This window comes from Motacilla alba, chromosome Z, assembly GCF_015832195.1.
Source record: "Motacilla alba alba isolate MOTALB_02 chromosome Z, Motacilla_alba_V1.0_pri, whole genome shotgun sequence".
Lineage (NCBI taxonomy): Eukaryota > Metazoa > Chordata > Aves > Passeriformes > Motacillidae > Motacilla > Motacilla alba.
In genome coordinates, this window is record NC_052046.1 from 12382005 (window position 1) to 12405381 (window position 23377).

The window sequence follows — 23377 nt, forward strand, 5'->3', positions numbered from 1 at the left end:
GAAGTTCTCAGTTCCTACAGAAGAAAATATTTAAAAAAAAAAAGCCAAACATTTTTATTTCCCTTTAGTTCTTTATTTTCAATATTAAAGTTGTTTTAGTTCAGCCTTAGGTTTACTGTCCTTGTTACAGCATATCTGTGCAGATATTAAGACTGTTTAGGAAACCCTAGTAATCTGTAGCACGTGCACCTGAAGAAATAGGGCAGTCTTTAGGGGCTTGGTCAATGGCTCCTCTCTCCTGTCTTGTAAGCCAAAGCATAATTTGTTGCTTCTTAACTTTTTGTTAAAAAGTAAATTTCATGGGTTCTTACAGTATCCACATCAGGTTTCTTTTCTCACTAAGACTACACAAGAGTCTTGCTCTTAGACAAGAGCAGTGTAGCTCAGAGACCTTCACACTGTTTGGAAGCTGGATGCAAAGTCCTACATATGTGCATAAATCAGAGTACAAAGTGGTGTTTCCCAACTACTGCCCTTTTTTGCCTAGAGTAGGAGCAGCATGGTTGCAGCTTCATGTATCCCCAAACATAGAGGTATTAAAAAAGATGCCTGAGCACCTCAACATTCATCTGACAAATGCAAAATGACTGAAATCACTAAAAGGTTTTCAGTTGACTTTACCAGCTTTGGTTTCAGTCCAGTAAGGCAGTTGCATTAGTAAGTTTTCCAGAACCATGTGGTCTAAGTTACAAACAAAGTGTCTTATTTGTATTAGATCCATAGCAAAAAATGCTAAATCAGATGGAGAACTCATATTAGAATGACAAGCTGAATATACCATCCCGTTCCCTGTCTCTGAGAGAAAAATAAATTGGTATGTCCATTGGCAAGGGAACAGCTGGCCAACTTAATGCATAACTTCAAGTCCAAAACTGATGCAGTTCGCTTGAGGGAGCTAAGCTGTATGTTTGCTGGCAGAAGCAGGCAGACAAGGAGACTCCACACGGCTTCTGAGGGTGCTGATTAGATGAGGGTTTATTGGGGTCCCACCCCTGGGAGCAGCATGGTTTCTGACGGAGAAGGGGGAAGGGGGAGGAAGGGAGAGAGACAGAGAGCCTAGGGAGAAAAGGGCCGAGAGGTGGTCTCGTCTTCTCTGCACAGCTTAAGAGGGAGATTCAAAGTGGGCGTGGAATAAGACTTGGGCCAATGGGATTACAGATACATGACTCTGCAGGGGAGGATCACAGCTTGGAATAAACCGTACATTTTTGAGGGGTGATACAGAACATAGCATTTAACTAAAATGCAACACCACACAAAACCACAGTGCCTCGCAGTGACTTTGCCTCAGCACTTGGGTTGCCATATGTCTCAGCAGTGGGTACCAGAGAAGCAAATAGCAGGGTGGTCAGCATTGAAACTAGGGTGGTAATTTTAGGAAAAGAAGCTCAAGATGGACTCTGGGACAGGAACACAGTATCCTACACCTCACCAACTCTGCAAGATAACAGGACTGTTGGGTGGAAATGCATGTCAAAACTGCCTTGGCACTAGAAAACTGCTGGAACAATCTGGCCTTGAATGTCAAAGTCACAGGAAATGGAGATGCATGAACAGGCCAGAAGGCACCACAACTGACCAAGACTTGAGACATTTTTACATACACTAGCATGGATATCACACGTGATGTTAGTGCACAGCTGCCCTGCAAAGAGACCATCAGACACCTTCATCGGTTGCATCAATGGAATAGTACCCTCATCTCCTGAAACTGCATTACAGATCAGCCCCATTTCCCCTGTACTGCTTTACAGCCCACCAAGACACTTGGAACCTCAAATATGGATCCACAACATAGTCATTATAAACATAAATAAGATGAATGATGACATTTCCTACTCCATAAAATCTGCTGCTCTCCGACTGCTCAAGAGTTCATTTGGTCATGTGCTCTTGGGGAAACAAAAAATCTCCCAGATCCCTTATGTTAACAACTGGGCAGTTCTTGTGTTAGTGACTGCCGCCAAGCAGCCACCCTTGGTGGCCACACTTGAACTTGTCCCTCTGGAATTTTGTGGAACCTAGATATTACCCTATGCAGGTAAGCAAAAGGAAATTGCTGTCTTGTTTAAAACATCTTTCAGCCTAAAAATAAGAATCATGATTTTAGGATTAGTACCTTAGTAACCCACTGTTTTCATATTTGCACAAGCAGGGGGCTTTTATAATGACAAGAAAGATGTAAGATCACATTGAGTTAAGCTTGTGAAATAAATCACACTTTTTTTTTTTCTTAGTCAAAATATGAAAAAAGTTAAAAGGTTTCACAACTTATTCATCTTCTAATCCCACCCTGGTGCTGTTGGTGCCTTTATGGTTTATTGGCTGCACCTTGCTACCAGATATTTTTATATAAATATTACTACTCTGCTAGAGCAAACACTAAAAACTGTTTTAAAAGCTATCTTTAAAAAATTATGATTTTCAAAAACTCCTTAGAGGCGCATCAAGCTGCAAGACAGCTGGAGTTATCTCTATGCTATTTTCTCTGTGTTTCAAGACAGTGAATAATGTGTGACAAGTGAAGTTTTCAGTGATCTTTGGAAAGAGACAGAGGAGGAATATCTAAGATGAATCAATGATCAAAATTAGCTGGACACTTCTTATTTTTTATATTAATGTAAACTGGGAAACCATGCGATACCTACAAGAGGGTTTTTAATGTCAGGTTCAAGAGGCAAACTAATGTATGATATTATATCCATGGCAATGTGTCAGAACACTCAAGACCATGACTGGGCTCCTACAATGAACATGGCACTCATTCAGCAGCTTTCTCCTTGACTTGGAAAGAAAAATTCATCTTATTAAAACTTTTGCTTTTCCCTCCAGTGCTTATGTTCCTCTATGGAACGAGGAGAAGAGAATGACTGAGTGAAAGTAAACAAGCAGATCTTGTCATCTTCCACTTCTTCAATGACGTTCCCAGAAATGTCATTCCTTCTGCAAATTCATCTTTTAGTGCTCGCTCTGGCAAGTAAGAAGGGAGGAGTGGATGAGACCCCAGAATGCTGCATAGCCCTTCAGAAGAGCCTCAAGAGGTAGGAAAGATGGACAGAAAAGAACAGTTTGAAATTCTACGAGGGCAAATGCAGTGTCCTGCACCTGGGGAGGAACAACCCTGGGTACCAGCACAGGCTGGGGCCCAACCTGCTGGAAAGCAGCTCATGGGAGCAGGACCTGGGGGTCCTGGTGGACACCAAACTGAGCAGGAGCCAGCATGAACCAGCCATGAGCCTGTGTGGCCAGGACCAACAGAATCCTGGGATGCCTTTGGAAGAGCACTGCCAGAAATTCAAGGGAGGTGATCCTGCCCTGCCACTCAGCTCTAGTGAGGTCCCACCAGGAGCCTGTGCTCACTGCTGGTCTCTGGAGCACAACAAAGACATGGAACTCCTGGAGTGAGTCCAGCTATTGTGGGGTTTCACCCCCGGATTGTGGTGACCCCAAAAGATGGAAAAGTCCCTCCTCCAACCCGTGCCTTCGAAGAAAGACTCAGTAGTCTTCTGTTGTCTGTTCTCAAGGTAGTTTATTGTTGGTTATCTAAAAGATTCTTCTCCTGAACTGCTGTGGCCCGTTCAGCAGGTCAGACAAAGACACACTGCCCTCCCAGGGGGCTGGTGCCATCTTTTATATCATATATTACGTACTACATGTTTATACTTTTCCCCCAATACCTACTATCTATATTGAATGGTGACTTTCTACTCTAGACCAATCTGTGAGTGCCAACATCACCAAAGACATGGAGGTTAGGAAAGAGAAAGAAAGAGGACAGGGCACACCCAAATCCCTCCATCTTAGAATCCCTGACCCCCATGTACAAAACTTGGACCCCTGCGTACAAGGCTTAAAACCCCCCTGTACAGCACTCAAAAATCCTTCCTTTCACTTCGTGATTATCTCTACTACAATATCTAAACTTGTGTGTGTGTGTGGCTTGTAATTCTTCATACAGAGTTAGTAATTTGCTCCATGGGCTAAGATTGAAACCCCAAGAGTGTCTTTGGCTGCATGCCAGGGTCTCAGAGCCCCCTGCCAGCGGCTCTGGCCATCCAGGGCACCCAGAGGGATGTTCTGGATTCTGACAAGCTATAAAGGTGATCAAGGGGCTGGAGCATCTCTCTGATGAGGAAAGGCTGAGACAATCGATCCTGTTCACCCTTGAAAAGGGATAACTGAGAGGGGACCCCATCAGTGTCTGTCAGTGACGGCAGGGAGGGGTCAGAGCAGGGACTGGGCTCTGCTCAGTGCTGCCGAGCAGTAGGACAAGAGGCGATGGGCAGGAACTGATGCACAGGAAGTTTCAGCTGAACATGAGGAGGAACTTTTTTACTGTGCAGTGCCCGAGCAATGGAACAGTTAGCCCACAAAGGCTGTGGAGTCTCCCTCTCTGGAGATATCCCATTTTTTTGGATGCAATCCTGTGCCATGTGCCCTGGGATGGCTCTGCTTGGGCTGGGGTTTGGACCAGATGACCCATAGCGGTCCTTCCTGACCCATTTGGTGATTCTGAAATTCTGATCACAAACGTGGGAAAAATATCATGGGAAATTATATCCTCAGCTGGAGTTATACACCAGTCTGTGAAGTTAACAGATGAGGGGGTGGGGAAATGATACATATTATGTATCGTCATAAACAGAAAAACAATGAAAGACAATCTTTGAAGCTACTTTTTTTTGAGAGCAGCAGAAGGACTGAAATGGGAAAACGAATACGAAGATGGTGCCCTGAGCTCCTCAAAGCAATGTGGATAATTCATTTTTCATTATATCATTATCATCAACTAAAAAGACAAAACCCCATCTTTTTTCCAACACTTCCCACACTTACAAATAATAAATATTTAATATTTGCTGCATGTAAACTTTATGAGTGTCTAAAGCAATATGAAGTTTGTAAAAGACCACATCTCTTCCTTCTGCTGCTTTTCATTGCATTTATCATAGGTCCAAAGAACTGACTTGGAAAGAGGAGAACTTCCTCTGCTAAATCACCAGGAATAAACCTGGGAATTATTGACTTATCTGAGATGAAAGGGTGAGAGACGTGTATAAAAATTTGCTTATATTCTTAAGCAAATTTTTTTTTTGTATTTTGGTCTTTGTGCTTCTGCTGTTTCTTTATGAGTTGAATAAAGGACACTGTAAAGAGTGTCTGAGTTCAAAACAGTGCTTTCCCCACCTTATCAAAACATAGCCAAGGAAGAAGAAAGGAGAAGGAAAACAAGGTTATTAAACCAGGAACCTACAAATCCACAAACAAATCTGACAGAAAGAATAATTAAATAGCTTTCTCGTAAATAACAAGTGTCAGGTTTGGCTCTCACAAGCTACCACACTTGTTGCTGGGTCCCATTTCCATGGGGCTCCTTTGCTTATGAATCTTCCAATCTTGTAGTTAAATTTACTCAGATTGAATGGTCTTTGCAGCTTACTTTTGACATCTATAGCACACTGAAACCCTAATCTATGACCAAAGAGCTGTCAAATTCTTTGCTACAGGAGTCAGAAAAAGTAATATTTACCAAAAGAAACTACAGGATTACATTTTAGGATTTGAACACATAGACTACAACATCCATTTTGGAGTGCTGGCACAAATGAATGATTGTGTTCACTCCTACTCACATTTATTTTAAATTTTAAACAAAGTAACAAAGTTGGCCCACAAACGGAACACCTACTGTTTATTCCCTGTCATCCTATTGTTTTAGCAGTGTAAAGCATACTAGCTCTTTATTATAAATTATTATAAATTATAAATATAGATGATCTTAATTATAAATATACTGCAAAGTGTGACTAATAAAAAATGTATAGTGTGTTAGGGAAGAACACTTGATAACATGATAAATACTAATGTGGCATAAAACAAAAAGTGAAAATTAGTGAGGGCAAAAGAGGAATACAATGTTTTATACTGGCCAGATGACTGCAGGGCTGTGACCACTACCTTTCTTGTTGCTCATCATCCTCCCATTCCCCACTTTTGTTCTCAGTGTTTACTTGTGGCATGCTCAGAAGTCTGGGCCACAATGAGGCCTCGCTATATTATGTCCTGGTCTCTGTGTGTAGAGCTACAGGTCTTGGCTCTGGTTTGTAAGTCCTGATGGAGTACATGGGACAAAGTAACCCGTGAAATTATTTAGTAAAACCACCCTCAAATGTCATAGGAAGTGAAGAGATGGAGGGACCAAAAACTAGCCCAGAAACCAGCAGGAGGCAGGGGGTTAGGAGAAAGAGCTGACAGCATATGAACGAAGGTTGTAAAGATTCTCTTCCCTGTAGCACTGTCATTGCTTGCAGATGCTCATGTGTGCAATGGCAATGCTGGCAATGCTACAGCTAGTCTATAAGAGAGACAAGGGAGGACAGAAAGAATCTGAGCCCTTGGTGAGGATGATGGACTTCAAACCATCAGTTTGGCTAATAAATACATGTCAAATATTTATTGATGTAACAAGAGAAGGCTGATGCTGTTTATTTGGTCTTGTTTTTTCAGCATTTAGCACATGCCCATGTGTAATATGTCTCTGATGTACAGTTATTTCTATATTAAGATGTGACTAAATGGCAGGCAGGGATTGTTTTGGGTTCCTTCCCTTGAATGAATTAAATCAGGGCTTCATAGACTGTCTTCTGGAAAACATAAAGAAAGAAAGAGCCTTGAAGGCTCAGTTGAGATCCAGATCTAAAATAAGTTGATGGTGTCAGAAGCTAAGAGCCTAATAGGATAAATTCATCCCTTCACTGTTTCAATGTAGTTTAAATTTACATAGACCTTGATGTGTTTCCTAATAATATGCTAAGGAAGAAGCCCTACCAACTCTGCAGGAAAACTAGTTTCCATGACCTTTGCCCCTTGAGTTTGTTGGGCAGCCTGAATTTCCTAATCTGTTCAGATGTACATTGGCTGAAACAGCTCTACCCAAGACACTCTTTAGTTAAGCCAGGAAAAAACAGTTTATGCAGAGGAGTTATGGCTTTAAGTGAGATATTGTCATATGCACTCTATGCACATCTATGGCATTTTGAAAGTTAGGCAATTAGTTATTATAGAGATTAGTAGAAGCAACAAATATATTCATTTATTAAACATCACTGGTTTCTAATTTAATAATAACATACAAATTATCATTGGTTTGCTTGTTGTTGCTATAAAGCTAAATGTGGCTTGCTAAATTAAAGTTTGCTGGTTTTAAGTGATGTGACGTTTTTGAGGTTTAATTTTGAAAATTAGTAACTAATAGTCCTTCCATTTTCCATAAATTTATGACGTTACCAAAGTCAATAAAAAGATCTTTTCTTTCCTATAATTCTATTTAACACATGTACAGATTGGTATAACTCTTAATCAGTATCTCATTGGAATAAATACCAGGATGGTAAAATAGATAGAGTGAACTTGACATACTGAAAGGACCTTAGTGGGTCAAAAATTAATGCTCTTCCTTTGAGAAGAATTTATGAAAAACTCTCAACGAAAACTATAGTGGATCATGAACAAATTGACACAATGCTACATATGTGGAATTTGTCTTTTAAAAATTGCTGATTATTCAAAAAAAAAAGAGGGTGAACAACAGAATTTTTAAAGCTTTAATTCATGAGAAAAGAATCCATTCTTTATAATTATGAAAATGTCCAGATTCCAAATGTCTTAATCTGCCCCCTATACTCCTATCATAAAAATAATTATAAAGATGTAAAATATCCCATTTCAACATGAGATGCCCCCATTTGTACACTTCTATCTCAAAACACTTTTTCACTGTTTTTGTTTTATTCCTATTCTGGACTAAATATATCCACATGTTGAGCAAATCTGGAAAATGTTATTAATTTGCACTCCTGTTTCAAGTGAAGACAAGCTCCGAGGCAAAGACGTGGCTCTTCTACCCCCATGAATTACAGTGGAAAAGCCTGCTTAGCCTCACTGGTCAGATTCTACCGCTACCCAGTCTCTCCATCTGCTCACTGACTGCCCACAAACAAAGGTTTCCTTGCTTCTACCAAATAGTTTTGGGGTAAACATCCTGTTTTAGGTCCTTCCACAGTGATTTATTGTAAAATCAGGTGTTGAAAGTAAGTGTAGGGATCTATTTTTAACTATGAGGGGGTAATGGACTAGATGCCTACTAAACACACTTTGTTCCTTAGAGAGTCTTGATGTGCCAACTTTGAAATTTACCCAAAAAATGAAGTCCTGTTACACTGAACCTCCAACACCTGAAAAGGGAGGTTATGGCCATACTTGAAAATTTGGTGCTTTGCATTTATATCTATTTTTACCTTTTCAAGGAAAAGGGGTGACTTTAGATTCTGGCACTTGGAAATCACATGTTGATACAACAGGCTAATGGAGCTGCAAGCTGAATCAAGTTGATCCTTTAGGACATAGAGCTTTTAAAAGGGTCTGAGTACATAGAAATATGAGACACACTCTCTCCTGCCTTCCCAGGACATCATTCCTTGCATCCCTATTGCTGTATGCATGTGCACTGCCTCTTAAGGACAAGAGGTGAGAGGAAAATTCTCTGTGTTGTATCCCTTTGCTTCACTGAGAAAGAAACTATGGAGTTTCAGACTGGAGTCTGATTCTATGGAGAATCAGACTGGAGTCTGATTCCTTCCCAGAGCTACAGAGCAAGAGAAAGAATGGAAGATTCAACCTGAACACAGGGCTAGTATATCCCAATTCATGTGCTGGCTTTGTTAGCATCTTCCCTGGGGGAGGAGATAATGATAGAAAATTGCCTTCACCACCACTAGACTCCTGGGTTTATGGACTTTTGAAAGACTGTGTCTCAGTCCTTATCAACAAGTATTTACAACCACTGGAGAACCAGGCACCTGAAGGATATTTTACATATTCTCTGGAACAGAACAAAAATCTTATCACTGGTATAGAGGTGGCTCTGAGGCTAAATCAAATTGCAGACCACCGATTAAAGCCAAATCCAGAGAGAGCAAGTTTCAGGTGAGGACAAGGAGAAGCAGCTGGAAGAATATGGTGACAAGAGGTACAATTAGTAACTGTGCTTTTCTGGTACAACAGACTCCTCCATGATAAAGGTAATTTTTTGTCTGTAAGATGATGATGATGTATCTCACAAGCTGGTCTGAGACAGTCACAAAACTCAGCAACAGTCTAACCTCCCAAAACTCAGCACTGTCCAAAGTTCATGTAACTCTTCACTCATCTTTTCATCTCTCAGATCAATCAACAGCAAGGCATATGTTTATCTTTTAAACAAAATTCTAAGCTTTAATTCTACACACTCCACCAAAATGCTTCTCCCTCTAAAAGAGGTTGCATTAACAAAGGTGTGCCAAGTTTTATTAATTTTAATCAGTATGCTACTGGAAGACAACAGGGACTATGCCAATGAGGAGAGTGTAAAGATCTTTACAACATGGGAATCATGTTGTTATTTAGAGGGAATTCGCCAGGCTTGTGGTGGATTACCTTTGTTGGTAGGATTTTCAGGAAGAGCACCTCTCCATACATCCAGAACTGAATATCCTGCTCCATCGCAGCAGAAGGCAACTTGCCAACTTGCATGGCTGCAGAGATAATCTCCTAAAACTGTAATTAAAATTACAAAATCTGTCTGAATCTTATGACTGCCTGAAACTCAGCAGTATCAACTTTGGAGTTCCAATCATTTTGGCCTCAATATGTCCAACTACAACTTAATCACAGAATACTTTGGGTAGATAGGCATATGTGAGAAGACAAACTACAGTGGTTATTGTGAGTACTTTCAGAAAAGAAAGTCAGAGGAAGGCAATGGGGGAGTGAAGGAAGGGAGGAAGGTGATCAAGTGAGAAGAAAAACAGAAATTGTAATGTATTTGATGACAGCGCACTGTACCAACCACAATTACTTGGAGTGTATATAAAGGACAGGCTTTGCTTTTCTCCACCTTTGGCTGTGATCTGCTTGCCATTTTTGCCAAGGAGTGAGCAGTCCATGTGCCTTTTGGGCAAATATGGAGTCCAGAGTTCATTCTATGCCCTCTGAACTGCAGTTACTTAGCACACCACAGTTACTGACCCTGCCAGGAATTTCTGCCATGAGTCCTGCAGCTCTCCCACATGTACTGCAATTCCTCTGTCTCTGCAAAGGCAGGCTGATAAGAGTGTGAGACAGACATACCACTGGCATCCCAATCACGCTAACAAAACTACTCCTCATCTTTAATTCCTGTAGCCTTGAGCATATTCTCCTGGCAGTGATCATTTTGAAACTTGGATGGTGCCCTTTCTAAGGGGACTGAGTTTCTGTCTCTTCTCCTTTCCTGAGGCAGGCAAGGGCTGTTCTCTCCACTGTCTCCTGTAAAGGTTTGGATCACCGCCTCCACCTTCTTCATGAGGTACTTGCAGTACTTTTACAGAATAGAGGATCAAAATCCCTTCCTCCGATCTTCTGTCCAAAAGGACTTCATCACCATTTCCTTGCCACCTCTCATTGCTCCCACAGAGAGACAGTTTTTCTTCTGATCTCTTCCTGGTTTTTCTCCACATGTCATAAAATTACGGCATGGAACTCATTGAACAGACTATCAGTTTTACAGATTCACAAAGAGACTGTATAAACATACATAATTTATATGGACATCAAACCCACTGAAAGTTATCAAAGCAAACAGCAAAATAAACAAATTAAGCAAATTTCCAAACCAAGCCCACACAAACCCTCAAGACATAACAACTCTGGTGTTTCAGGGTTTATACTGATCTCTAACTAACCAATCTTAGGATGAGACCTGGAGCGGAGGATAGATAATCTCATGTCTGGTAATACAAAGTTTCTGCACTTCCTTCTGTCTTTTAAATTTCAAAGATGGGATACTGAACCAAATGGATTTGGTCCTTCATCCCACCAATGTTTCGTTGCTCTGAAGAGATGCCTTGGATTTCTTGTTTATCTCATTTTTTTTCTGGTATGGTCAAACTCCAGCACTTCCCCTTGCCTTCCTCCCCCTGCTCTCCCCATCCCCTCTAATCTCCACAGTGGTTTCTATATTAGTCTGAGTGGCTGGATAGGTCTCAGCCTCCATCTGGGGGGGGGGGGATTAAACTTAATTTATCCTCTTAATTCAGCAACAATTTCCTCACCAAATCCTCTTCCTAGCTTCGCCTTTGCTCCAGCAGTTGGTTAGCATTTCAGCCCCGTACCTTCGGGGGAAAAAAAAATGGAGGAAACCCGTTTCAAATGCCGACGCTCCCTGGGGAGAGCAGCACTGGAGCTGGGGTCCCTCAGGCCGGAACGGGGCCGAGGGCGGGGGGAGGGCAGCGGTCCCTGCTGAGGAAGGGGTGCCCCACGGTATCCAGGGGTGGGTCCCGAGCGCCCTCCCCGCGGGCAGGGCCGGGCTGCCGAGCCACCCCGCCGGCACAGGGTCTCCCTCCCGGCAGGGGACGCCGCGGCCCCTCCAGCGGGGCTGGGTCGGGCGAGCCGGGGCTGCGGCGCCCCGCGGGGGAGGTGCCGAGCCGTGCCCCTCGCCGAGCGGCCGTAATCCCATCAAAGCGCCGGACTCAGCCTCCTCCCCCCTTCCCTCCGTCCCTCCCCGTCCCAGCCCGGCCGCGTCCCAGCCCCGCTGTCCGCTGCTCGCCGCCCCGGCTCCGCTCCGCACCCGGGAGGGCGCCGCGCCCCTCGCCCGCGGCCAGCGGCCCCAGCTCCCCGCTCACTCGGGCGGGGGGACTCGGCGCACATGGAGGTGCCGGGCGGCTGTCACCGCCGCCGCCTCGCCTTGGTGCTGCTCCTGGCTTCGTGCATGGGGTGTGCGGCCACGCCGCGCAGGAACATCCCCCGCCGGCAAGGTAGGACGGGCGGCAGCGCCAGACGAGGGGTGCCCGCCCCGCGACGCGCTGGCCCCGGCGAAGTTCCGCGTCCCGTTGACGCCGGGGCTGCCCCGGGTCGGGCACAGGCGGCGGCGGGGCCGGGCGGCAGCCCCCGGGCGGGAAGCAGGGCAGTGCCTCGGGTCGGGCCGCCGCGCCCCCGATCAGCGAGCTCGTCCGGGAGCTCCGGGCGCCCGGCGGGGCGTCCGCCGCTCCTCGCCCTTCGCTGCGAGCCCCTGCCGCCCTCTCACGGGGAAGAGAGAATGCCCAGGCAGTGGCAGGGACCTGTGAAGTTGCCGGGTCGGTGTATGACCCGTTTCCTCCGACATCTTGCACTCAGTGCCGGTGGGCGCGCTCGATTTACAAACCAGGACCAGGCTGCAGCTACCGCAGAAGAAATTGGCGGAAATTTTATCCGGTTTTCCCTGGATGCCGTTACCTGCGGGGCGGCGTAAGCAGAGTTAGAAGCCAGGTGAACCTCTAAGCGGTCAGGAGTGACCTGTCTGGAAGGCTGTTCCGTGGCTGTGACATTGGTATGTGTGGCGGCGAATAACCTAAGACACAGAGTAGTAAATGTGAAAGAAAAATTACTAGAGAAGCAATGATTTTGTCCCAAAAAATGTAGCTATCATGTCCCAAGCATGATGTGATGTGCGTCCTGGTCCTGCTCCTGGCTGAGCGCTGCCCGTGCCCTGTGGGAGAGTTCCCACGGCTGTCGACGGGAGGTTTGCGTGCTGATCAAGGAGGTCCTGCACAGTCCTTAGAGGCTGAAAGTTAAAACCTCGAATCTGTTGAAACCCTTTTACAGTCTGCAGCATATGAAACAGTAAGGTAAAATGTAAGCAATAAGATGAGACATGGTGCGTAGTGAAGTTTGACATTCTGTATACTTTACAAATTGCGGTGCTAAGAGAAGATAACTATGCCTGCCTGGGACTCTCTCAAACACTGGGGCTGTCCTGGAGTCTCTGTGACCAACACCAACTCTTATCACTGAGTTCACTGAGATCCGTTCAGCTGAAAATACAAAAAGTTTAGTAAGTTCTGCCTCATTTCACACAGTGAGTTTGTAGCTTTAGATCCTTTTTTTATCTATCCCACGGTATTGGAAGATTTTTATTGTGCCTTTTCTTGCTCATATGAGAAGAAAACAAATGTACAGTTGGAAACTTAATACTTAAATACAGCCTGAGCTTAAAACCCTTACTGGACAGATGGCTAATTTTACTGGTCTGACCTTGTCTCTTAGGGATCTAGTCCCATGATCCTTGGTTGTCATAATAGCCACCGTTAAGTACTTGAGGAAATTAGGCAGACAGGCGTTGTGAATGAGATGATTAGTCACTTGCATTAAAAATACTGGCTGTGTGAAGTTGGGGAGGCAAATGTGTAAATATTTTAAGATATTCTTTGACTGTAACATACTGTTGTGTGTGTTTCCGCTAGTCACAGGAGAATGGCAGACCTGGGGAAAATGTATTTCTGTGCATTAAATAAAACAGCTTAAAGCTTGGAAATTTCACTGTAGTGTTATGAAGGAAAGGAATTAATATGTTTGTATTGTGTTTACGTTACTTTTGTTAGCACACATTTTTATGTTAATTTTTTATAACATGCTTCAGATTCACCAGCTGATTCAATCTTTCCTTTCTTGCTTCTTTTGCTGTATAAGAAGTAATGAGTATTATTGGGCAAAATTTTTTCAAAATCTGTGCAAACATTTGAAAATCCACTTGTAGCAAGATTTGAAGAGGGTGATCCCCCACAGAGATTGTGTGCAGTATATATTTATGATTTAAATCCCATCTGCATTTTGTGGGGACTGTTGGAATTAAGGGCTCCCAAGCGTGCCGTGACCGGGTCCTTACTATGAAATGTTGCTCTCAAAACACTCAGAACAGGTGTACTTTCAAGTAGCTGGAACATCTCTGCCTTGTTTTGCAGCATATCATGTGCTGGGTGGTTAAGAGTGGAAAAGAACTATCATTCACTCACACATCCAAAATTACACATTCAGTGAGTAAAAAAGAAATAAGATAGTAAAAAGTTCTTCAGGATTTTTTTCCTTTCATTTTGCCCTTTTAATAGTGATATAAGGGAGATTTGTACAGGAATTTTAACTGAGGTGAAAGCAAGAGCTTATATCAACAGAGAAGTCATAAAACAAATTGATCTTCAATAACAGAAGCTGAATTGGAGGTCCTGTGAATCAAAAGAAAAAATATAGTAAAATGGATCTCCATTTTTCCCAGGTTTCAGTTCAGGGCTTAGTTTACAAAGATCAGTTCTGTAATCCCAAGAAAGCAGCAAAGTGAGAAATCTGTTTGTGGAGTTAAAAATATGTAGCAAAATGGCCACAAATGCAACTTCTTAAATTAATCTTCAGGGGAAAGGGCTGTCTTACTCAACTACAAGACATTCTGATGACTGTTAAAATAATTTGAACATTTATTTACAGTTACATAATACATTTTCTGTAGACAAGAAAACGGGATGACAGACTCTTTGGGAAGGGCTTAAAACAAATCCTTAGACACCGTGTGGTGAACAGTATAGCTGGGAACAGATTAGCCTGGGATTCTCTATATCTTTTACTCCCAGAAGCTGGCACTCATACTGCTGCTTTCACATTGTTTTCTTGGTTTTGCCCTCTGCAAAGGCACAGGTTTTTGCCATCTCTGTTTCAAGTTTCAGCTGGTTGAAGAATAGAGAGTCTGAAGCTAGCTCCCAATGTGTTACTCTGCTACTAATATAAGCACAGTATTTAATATTAATGGTTGTGTGATTTTAGAGAATTTTAGGGGAAAGAGCTGACCAGTCCTGTGGATGTTCATGGCATTAAGTTGTTGCACTGTATTGCATTGATGCTTCTTTAGTAACACAGTGTAGAATTCCAACTCCCTGTAGAATAATAAAACGGGTAAGTCGGTCTGCATGGACAATAAAAATAATCATATCTGATGCTTTGGAATGCTTCTCCTTTTATAAATATATTATGCTTGCCAGCTAATATAAATAAAGAATTTGGCTTGTGTCTCTTTCCCAGATGTCCACAGCAGTAGATATCACCAGCTTTCTGTGTAAATGCTGGAAGAATCAGACCAGTTAAAGTCTGAAGATTTTACAAGAGAGTAGCACTCAATACCAGGGCCAGAGTTTCAAAAGAGTACAGATCCTTGGTCAGCACTACAGTAAATGAATTTTTTCCAAAGGATTTGGCACTGGGATACTTGAATTCTTTAGAAAATCTGACTATAATAAGAGCTGCTACATAAAGAACACTTTTGAAAGTCTGGCCATATTTATGTATCAGAATAGGTCAAACTGCCTTGAAATCAGGTCTACAGATTTGAAAAATGCAACAGTCTTTGAGAAAAAAAGGTGCTTATTTGAGTTTTTAAATATTACAGTTTTTTTGGAACGACAATAGGATGAATTCTTATTCACTGTCATAATAAATCCCACACGTAAAGCATGCAAGGGTAAGGTTGATTTGCTGCTGGATGTGAAGTGTCTGAGAAGAGGAATGACTTAGAAGCTGAATGAATCCTAATGTGAGGGATGTAGAGCTGTCAGAGACAGTGCATATCTGTGAGCTGGAACTAATAAAGAAGATGTGAATAATTGATTTGAAGGAAGATTAGTATCATTCTCTTACTGTTTCAAAAATGCCTGATTTATTCAACAGCAATAAAATCAAGCACTCATATATGTATTTGTTGTTTGTCACCTTCAGGTGTAAGTTGCGTCACAACATTATGTGACATTTTCATTTTGATTGGACTTCCTCATGTGCCTCTGGGGTCCATGGTGTGGTAAATTCTGAAAACTGATCAATCACATCACCACCTCATGCAAATAGGAGCATTCTGATAATACTTTCCAGGGCAGCAATAGAAATGCAGTGAATTAGTCCACTTGAGCATGTTACTCCGTGTGTCACTGTTACTCATTTTGAAGTATGTTTTCTGACTTTCTGTCTCGCAGCAAAATGTCTTGTGCCCTTTCCATCATGAAATTGCAATCTTCCTCTGTATAAGCAAACTTTCAGTAAATGTTTCTCATTGGCACCATTTTGCCAATGCCAATGTCTGAAATGACTATTCAGACTTCCAACAGTGTTCAGAAAGGTAAAATTAGCCATGGCATTCTATACCAAATACTGGGATTCACAGTGATGCTTTGGAGAGGAGGGGTTGTTTTGGAGTTAGGACACTAGAGTGATCCTTGGGGCTGCATTGAGGCTGTCACAGACTGTCTTTGATAGCTTGCCAGTCCTTCACAGGCCAGATTTTTATTTTTAAAAATGGGAATGGAGTGTTTTTATGCTTTTATCCTTTTCCAGCCATGCCACTTTAGACAGTGAAAATACTCCTACAGGGTGCTCATCACAGCTGTACCCCAATTTAAGTCAATGCTTCCAGGCTTTAACTGAGTGATAATGTGTAGGTGATTTTCACGGTGTGTTCTGGTGTGCCTTGCAGAAAAAAACCCTCTTTTTCTCTCAGTGACACCGGACTAGACAGGACACAGCACTGTGTACTGTTTGCAGTTTATTACAAGTGAACACATCCAACAGTGATACTCACCTTAAACTTAATGGCAGGGATTCTGAGTGTCAGTCACCCAAAAGACATCCTGAGGAAAAGAATAGTACTTTGTTTTCTTAAACTGGAAAATTTCAGTGCATGAGTTCTCTTCAGTGACCCTTAAAACTCATTGATTAGCTGAAAGAATACTTGGAAGTTTGTAACTCCTCAGGTCATGCTTAAATTGGGACTCACGTTTTTGCATGTTTCTATTTATTATCTTTTAATATTTGTTTATGCTCTTTTTAAAATTGAAAATAAAATTAATTTTAAAAGGTGACTATTATTGCTTCATGTCCTCAAAATAGGACTGATAGGACTTTTTCACAAGTTTTACATTATAAGGAAATGAAATTCTAAAATGCTTATAGAAAGTTTTTCATATTATAAAGTCATTAAAAGATATTAAAGATACCTGTAATCTATGCAAACAGCCATGAATAGGTCTTTGCAGAATTTATTATTTCATTATTGAGTGTACAGTTGGGTGCCATATTTATCAGTGAATGTGTGATTGGTGGTCTATGATTGCATTACAAAAGACTTCCTAAATTACAGGGACACAGGAGATTATGTTAGATGTGTGATCTTGAATAAAATTTCTTAATTGTTTTCTGTGCAAACAAATGATCTATCTAAAAAAAAAATCCCACAAATCAAACAAATTCTCAAACCTGTTCTTCATGGCTAATTCCAGCTGAAAGGAAATACTTTTGGGTAAGGCTAGGCAAGATTTTATTTTCTTTTGTTTTTTACTTTTAGTGAAGATGCTTACACATGACAACAAGATTAATTATTTCAGATAATGTGACCATCCAAACCACAGCAAAATATCAACATTACTTTTTCAGACTTTTCAGAGCCACTGAGCTGAGAACAAGCACACCAGAATTCGTCTTTGAAAGTAACTGCTTCAGGAGGGCATAAGCCACTGAAAATTGAAGGCTTAGGGGGAAAGCTTTTGCACAACCAGGTGCCTAACTCAAATCTAGATAATGATACGCTGTGTGATGATCCATAAAACTCTGCAGGTAAGAGGTGTATAGTGTGAAACTGGCACCAAGTTCATGCCAGTTCCTCCACTGAACATAGGGTAGCTACACTCAGGAGTAAAGACTCCTGTTGAGGAAAGTCCCTCAGGATATTGGCCTCTAATGAAAAAGGAATCCACACAATATTGATAAAGGGAGCCATTTGTTCAAAAGGGATAGGACAGCTATGTGGTCATGGGAGAAACCCTTTCTTCTCTTGGGTTGGATCCCTGTGGGTGGATAGCAAAATGCATTGGCTTTCTTTTCTTAAAAAGATGTCTCACTAAAGCATCGCCAAAGTTATCCTGGATTTTTAAAGCTAGGAAATAGAAATCATATGCAGGTGCTAGGAGCTGAACATGGCTTTCTGAGTGTATCCCCAAGTAGTGATAGGGTGTCTTTCCCCTTATATATGTTAACCTTACAGCTAATAAACACATTTTATGTAACAGTGCAAACAGCAGTTGTGTCAAGAACAGTTCTTCTGAGAAGTGGACAGAGTGGTTCTGAGTTTCCTCACACCCTTAGAGGATAGTCAGTCCAGTGTTATTTGCACAGAAAGATCTCTGAAGCTGGAAGAATCCCAAAATTGATTACTCTTCACACCTCTCTCAATTTTAAAAGTAGTTTAAAATTGCTGGCATCCATGAAAACAATTGTATATATCACTACTTATGTACATTTGGAACTTGCAAAATTGTCTTTCTCAAATGATGGGAAATTAATATCCTGTGAATGTTGATCAGACTACAGAAGTCATTCTGATCTTTCTGCTGTGCCAGAGGTATTGTTGCACATACAAAGTTTTAAATCAAGACTGGCTTTGTGTTTCTGTGTTCAAAAATCTTTTGACAAAAAATCCTAAGGGCAAAAATTATACAGTATTTCACTCAAGTTTAATTGCTTTTATGCATTAAAAATTTCAACTAGAGTATCATTTTAGGAAAAAAGAAGCCAAACTGTGAACAAAACCCATCAAACTGTAGATGATGGTAAGTACATGTCTAGGACCAAAATTTTTGTGGTTTAATTAGAGATTGCAGAAGCCAAAATCTGTTCCTTGGAACTGAAATGTGAGGTCTCTTTCATATTCTGCTTTCTAGACAATTACAGGAGAAGGTAACATGTTTCCAAAAATGAGCAGGCATTTTGTGAAGATGATTGTTTACAGAGTTGTTGGCATTGCAGCTGATACTCCAGCCATGCATGGAGATTGGTGTCCTGCTGGCATTTTTAGTTTTGGTTCCCATTTCATGATGTTCTTGTTCCCATGTGAACCTGTGGTGGGCAGGTTGCTAATGTTCCCATCTTAACTGATCAATCACAATGGCAGAGTTGAACTTTGCAGCGAAGAACTGTTTCTCTGTCCCTGTGTGTGCCAAAAGACTCACTCAGTAGGATGAGATGAGGGCCTTCCAGCCATTTACTCCTACAGAACCATAGGGTCATAGGATGGAAGAAGAAACCTCTAGAATATAAGCAATTCCTTGAGCGACTTCTGGACAAAGAACAAGACAGCACCTAAAAGGGCTTTAAAGGGAAAAAAAAAGCGAGCTGTTTGGACCAGCTGATGCCAAGTAAAGGGCATGGTTTGCATCAGGTAGCCCTGGTGGAGGTTGGACAAAGGGTTGGACTCTGCAGGCTGCAGGAGACAGTGAGCAGGGAATGATTTGAGAGGATTAGGGAGCATTAGATACTAGCTGTGTGGACATCATAGCTGGGCCTGTGTCATGTGTTATTTTCTGCCCTATGTATTTGTTCTTTATACTGGGATATATTTCCATGCCTCATTGTCTCTTGCACCAAAGAGGGTTTTGTCCTTCCCTTAGCTCTCTTAGCTCTCACATCCTGCTGCTTGTTACTGGTTCTTTGAATGCACAGGCTGTGTCCCACACTAAATCAGTGCAGAGATTCAGGTTTAAAAACCACAGTTATTTCAGTCACTTAGTACAGACAAAGAATTTCCTCTGGTTTTACTGATAGTGTTAGTGAATGGAGAGACTTGCTGACTGCAGAAGGTATTGAAGTTACCCCATTTCTTATGGAGGAACTGAGTTGGGGAAGAATTTCCTGCTCCTTGAGAAGATGCCAGATTTTCTTCAGAAGTAAAATACTTGTGGCAATCATACAAGTGTATAAAAATTATGAGGGAGTAATGAAGATGGAGCTAGGCTTTTCTCAGTGGTGCCCTGTGACAGGGCTGGAAGCAGTGGACACAAAGGAAAAGCAGGAAATTCCCTTTAACATGAGCAAATACTTTTTTACTGTGAGGGTGACTGAGAATTTAGCCTGAGAGATCGTGGAGTCTCTGTCCTTGGAGATATTCAAACCTCTTTATGCAAAGTCTTGGGCAATCTGGTGCAGCTGAGCCTGCTCTGAGCAGGGGTTTGGACTAGGTGATCTCCAAATGTGCCTTCCAGCCTCACTCCCTCTGTGATTTTGCAGAGTGTCACGAGGATCTCCTGAAAATGTCAGTTTCACCTTGCAGATTTAGCTTCCTTTGAGCTCTCCTGCACCCAGTCATGGACTGAAAACACCAACTGGACCCACTACTCTGCTTCTACAGAGAAATTAGTGTTTTCTGACATTGTCAGCAGTATAAAGTGTTTGGTGGGGGTTGCTGCTACACTTTGTGTTGTGTACCTCTATGAGGCCTGTGCCAGAACCTCAGGGATAATAAAGCCACATGCTGATTTTTGTGATACTTCCTGGGACAGGACAAGATCATTTGTGTCCATGAATTATGAGCTTCAGAACAGTCACTCAGGACTTGGAAGGATTGTGGTAACCCAAATGCTGCATGTCACATCCTCCCCCTGCACATTTGTCACATGGTCAGCTTTGTCCACTTTACACTTTAATCTTTTTGCATGTGTGTATGTAATGCATGTGTGATTGTCTGATTGTAATTTTTTTCTATCTGATCACTATTCGGGAAGCTCCCCTTTAATTATTTTCTTGTACCAAGTAAGATGTTTCTTCAATAACTGATTTGTTCTAGGTTTCAGCAAGAAAGAAATGTGTAGTAAGTAAAGCGAACCAATTAAGGTACATCAAGGAGAGCACTTTTCAACTGCCATGAACAATTTTGCCATGTGTTCCATTGCGTTAATAAGATTTGGACAGCAAACACCTGAAAAAAATAAGTGATATGAATTGATGGGATAATAAATTTTCAAGTTATTTGTTAGGCATTTTTACGATTTCACTGGGCTTTTTACTTTTCGAAGTGCTGTGGTTTGTGAAGCTCCTCCAGTATTTGTGCTTCCTAGCTCCTCGGACACATAACCCATGAGACAAAAGAGGTGGGAGGAGATGCCCGGATATGCTACTGGCATGCTGGTTCCTAAGCAGCCCATCCCACTGACTACAAAAGTCTATTACACAGACAGGGAGACGTACTGCTGCTTGATTTCAGCTACCTTCTGGCACTTAAGTTAAATCTCTTAGACAAGTTTTTTCAAAGTTATTTGAAAACTGCTGAAGCAGCTGATGAGAGGGCTGGCTGTGGCAGGGCAGGCAGTGTGCTGGCAGCAGGCAGGGCTGGCTGCAGCGTGCCAATCACTGGACACATCCACAGGGACAAGGCAGGTTGGAGCCCAGACAGGAAATCCTAAGACAGGAAAAATACTGAGCTTTGCATTCAAGCAGCTTGTAGGCTGGAGAAGGGAGAAGTGAGCCTCAGTACCGTCCTGTCCCTTCTCCAAGAACAGGAACCTGGTTACCAATTTCCTCTGCCAGGCCAAGGTGCTGCAGAGATATTGGGAATTAGGACAGCCATGCCCCAGCATTGGGGCTTCAATGGGCGAAGCACAAGCCTGGATTTAAGCATTAGATTAGTGGAGTGTTAGTGGAGTGTCTTGGTGGGGGTTTTTGTAGGCACCTATACTCCACTTCCTCTGGAAGTGGAAAATGCTTCCATTAGGAAAGCATAACTTCCACCAAGTTATCCAGGTGCAGTTACAAGGTGTGAACAGATATATTTTTGTGAATCAAACTGGCCTCTGAGCAGTAATTATTAAACACACAAGCCTGTAAGAGTTGCCTAGGGATTGCCTGTTGTGCTCATTTTGACTAGGGCAAGACAGCTACAAACTAGACCTTTGCTCAGAGATATGATGTCCCCTGCTTTTTATAACCTGCAGCACCAAGAATTCTTCAAAATTGTGTCCAGGGCATAACCATCCATAGCCAGAAATTTTTATATATAGCTCTCCAAAAGTTTTTTTAAAAAAGTAGTTAGTGCTTTTCCTTTTCAGTCCTCTAAGTCACTGTTGCACTGTGCAGAGCTCACCTCCTCTCTCCTTCCCTGTGCTGCAGCTGGAGCCTTCCTGGGAGCAGAGCCTTGCTCCAGGAAGGGGTGTAAGGAGAGAACTTCCCCTTGCTGCCTTTCTGTTTAGTGATCTGCCTGGCAAAGGTACAGCAGGAAAAACCACGACAAAGCCACCAGTGACATTGTGCCTGTTCGTTCTTAATGAGATTTGTGGTGTTGCACTGTAGCTTAAGTTCTGAGCTTTGTATCCTTCATTCCCCTTTGCTGGGCTATAAAAATCCCAGTGACTGTCACCTCAGTTGTCCCTGGGGCAGATAACAGAGGCTATATAAGCATCAGCAAAACATCACATGAGTCCAAGCCTGTTATTTATTAAAATGTTCAGAGATTTTTTTCATTGTGGTTTCTTTTGCAGTATTTTTAAAAGACTATGAAGGTCAGGTGAGTCTCTCCAAAGATTTGTGCACTGGTTTGAATCAAAAACCATGGTGCCTTTCTAGTGCCATGTAACCTGCCACCTCTGCTGCAGGATCTGATGCAGTGGTAGGCGATTCATTCAGAGAAACGATTATCAGGATTTTTGGTGTGTGGATGTTGCTGCTCTGGGTGCAGAACCAGGACAGGCTGGCTGAGATTTTCCAGTTTTGAGTCCTTGTCCTTTGTAGTTGTTGTGGCTGCGAAATTCTTGCTCTCTTACGTACTGCTGCTGGGCAGTTGGAGCTGGAAAAGGCTTCAAAGAAATTTAAAGATGGCATATTTTTCTCATTTAGAATTTCCGGACCTTTTCAGTTTGTCATATTGTCTTCCTTCCACTGTGGTGTTTGCATAACTTTTGGTCTGTAAAATAGGGAAGCAAAAAACCTTATCACTGTTTATAGTTTAATAAATAAGAATTTCACCAATATTTCAGTGAGAGAGTGAATGGACTGTCTACACTTTGTTTCACCTCTTGGAGTGGACAAGCTTTTTTCCTTTGAAAACAGCTATTACAATAATAAAATGCTATTTTAATAAAATCCATTGGGAGTTTGGTTTTTTTGTGAATTGGTGAACAAAAATAATGTTTTAAAGAGAAGAAATTTAGAGGTATTTCTGAAAAATGTTTTTTTTTTCAGAAAACTTCAATTTAGAATTAGTTTGAATTGTTTTCTTTAGCTTTTTTTATTCCTCTTTTCTTACATTGTGACATGTTAGTAGTGACAGCTGGCATTTCATCAACAAGTTTCACTTGTTTCATGGGACACAAATGGGAGACATATTAACCTGGAAAGTAAGGAGCCCTCCAATCAGTACCTCTTAGGCTGTTACCCACAGAGATTTAGGAGCAAAACAGTGAAATGCTTATCTCCTTTTATTGGCTTATGCTCTTCCATTAAGAGTAGTATAGAAAATGTAGTATAAAGATTTTGATTTTCCAAACTACAAACTCATAAAGATGAAATTAACCATCTGTTTTCTCTTAAATGTATTACTGTATTATTGCATGTGGATTGTATCAGTGAATTTGGATGTTGTTTCAGGATCTGCAAGTGCCTGTGACTATCTGCATGCCTTGATACAGCGACAACATCTAAAAAGAAAATATTAAATTCAAAATATTATTAGAATTTTAAAAGCAAAATTTCTAACACAAAT

General features: G+C 41.9%; 1 protein-coding gene across 3 annotated transcripts in view; it reads left to right on the forward strand.

Annotated features, from left to right (window-relative positions):
- The first annotated feature begins 11154 nt into the window (after window positions 1-11154).
- The window catches only part of EGFLAM (EGF like, fibronectin type III and laminin G domains), a 75665-nt gene continuing 63442 nt past the window's right edge, over window positions 11155-23377 (forward strand). For 2 of the 3 annotated variants that reach the window (XM_038125257.1, XM_038125260.1), the window contains exon 1: window positions 11155-11831. In XM_038125257.1, the coding sequence (XP_037981185.1) occupies window positions 11723-11831 (109 nt within the window). In that variant the 5' untranslated portion in view covers window positions 11155-11722. The remainder of the gene's footprint in view (window positions 11832-23377) is intronic. The other variant, XM_038125259.1, reaches the window with a different exon arrangement.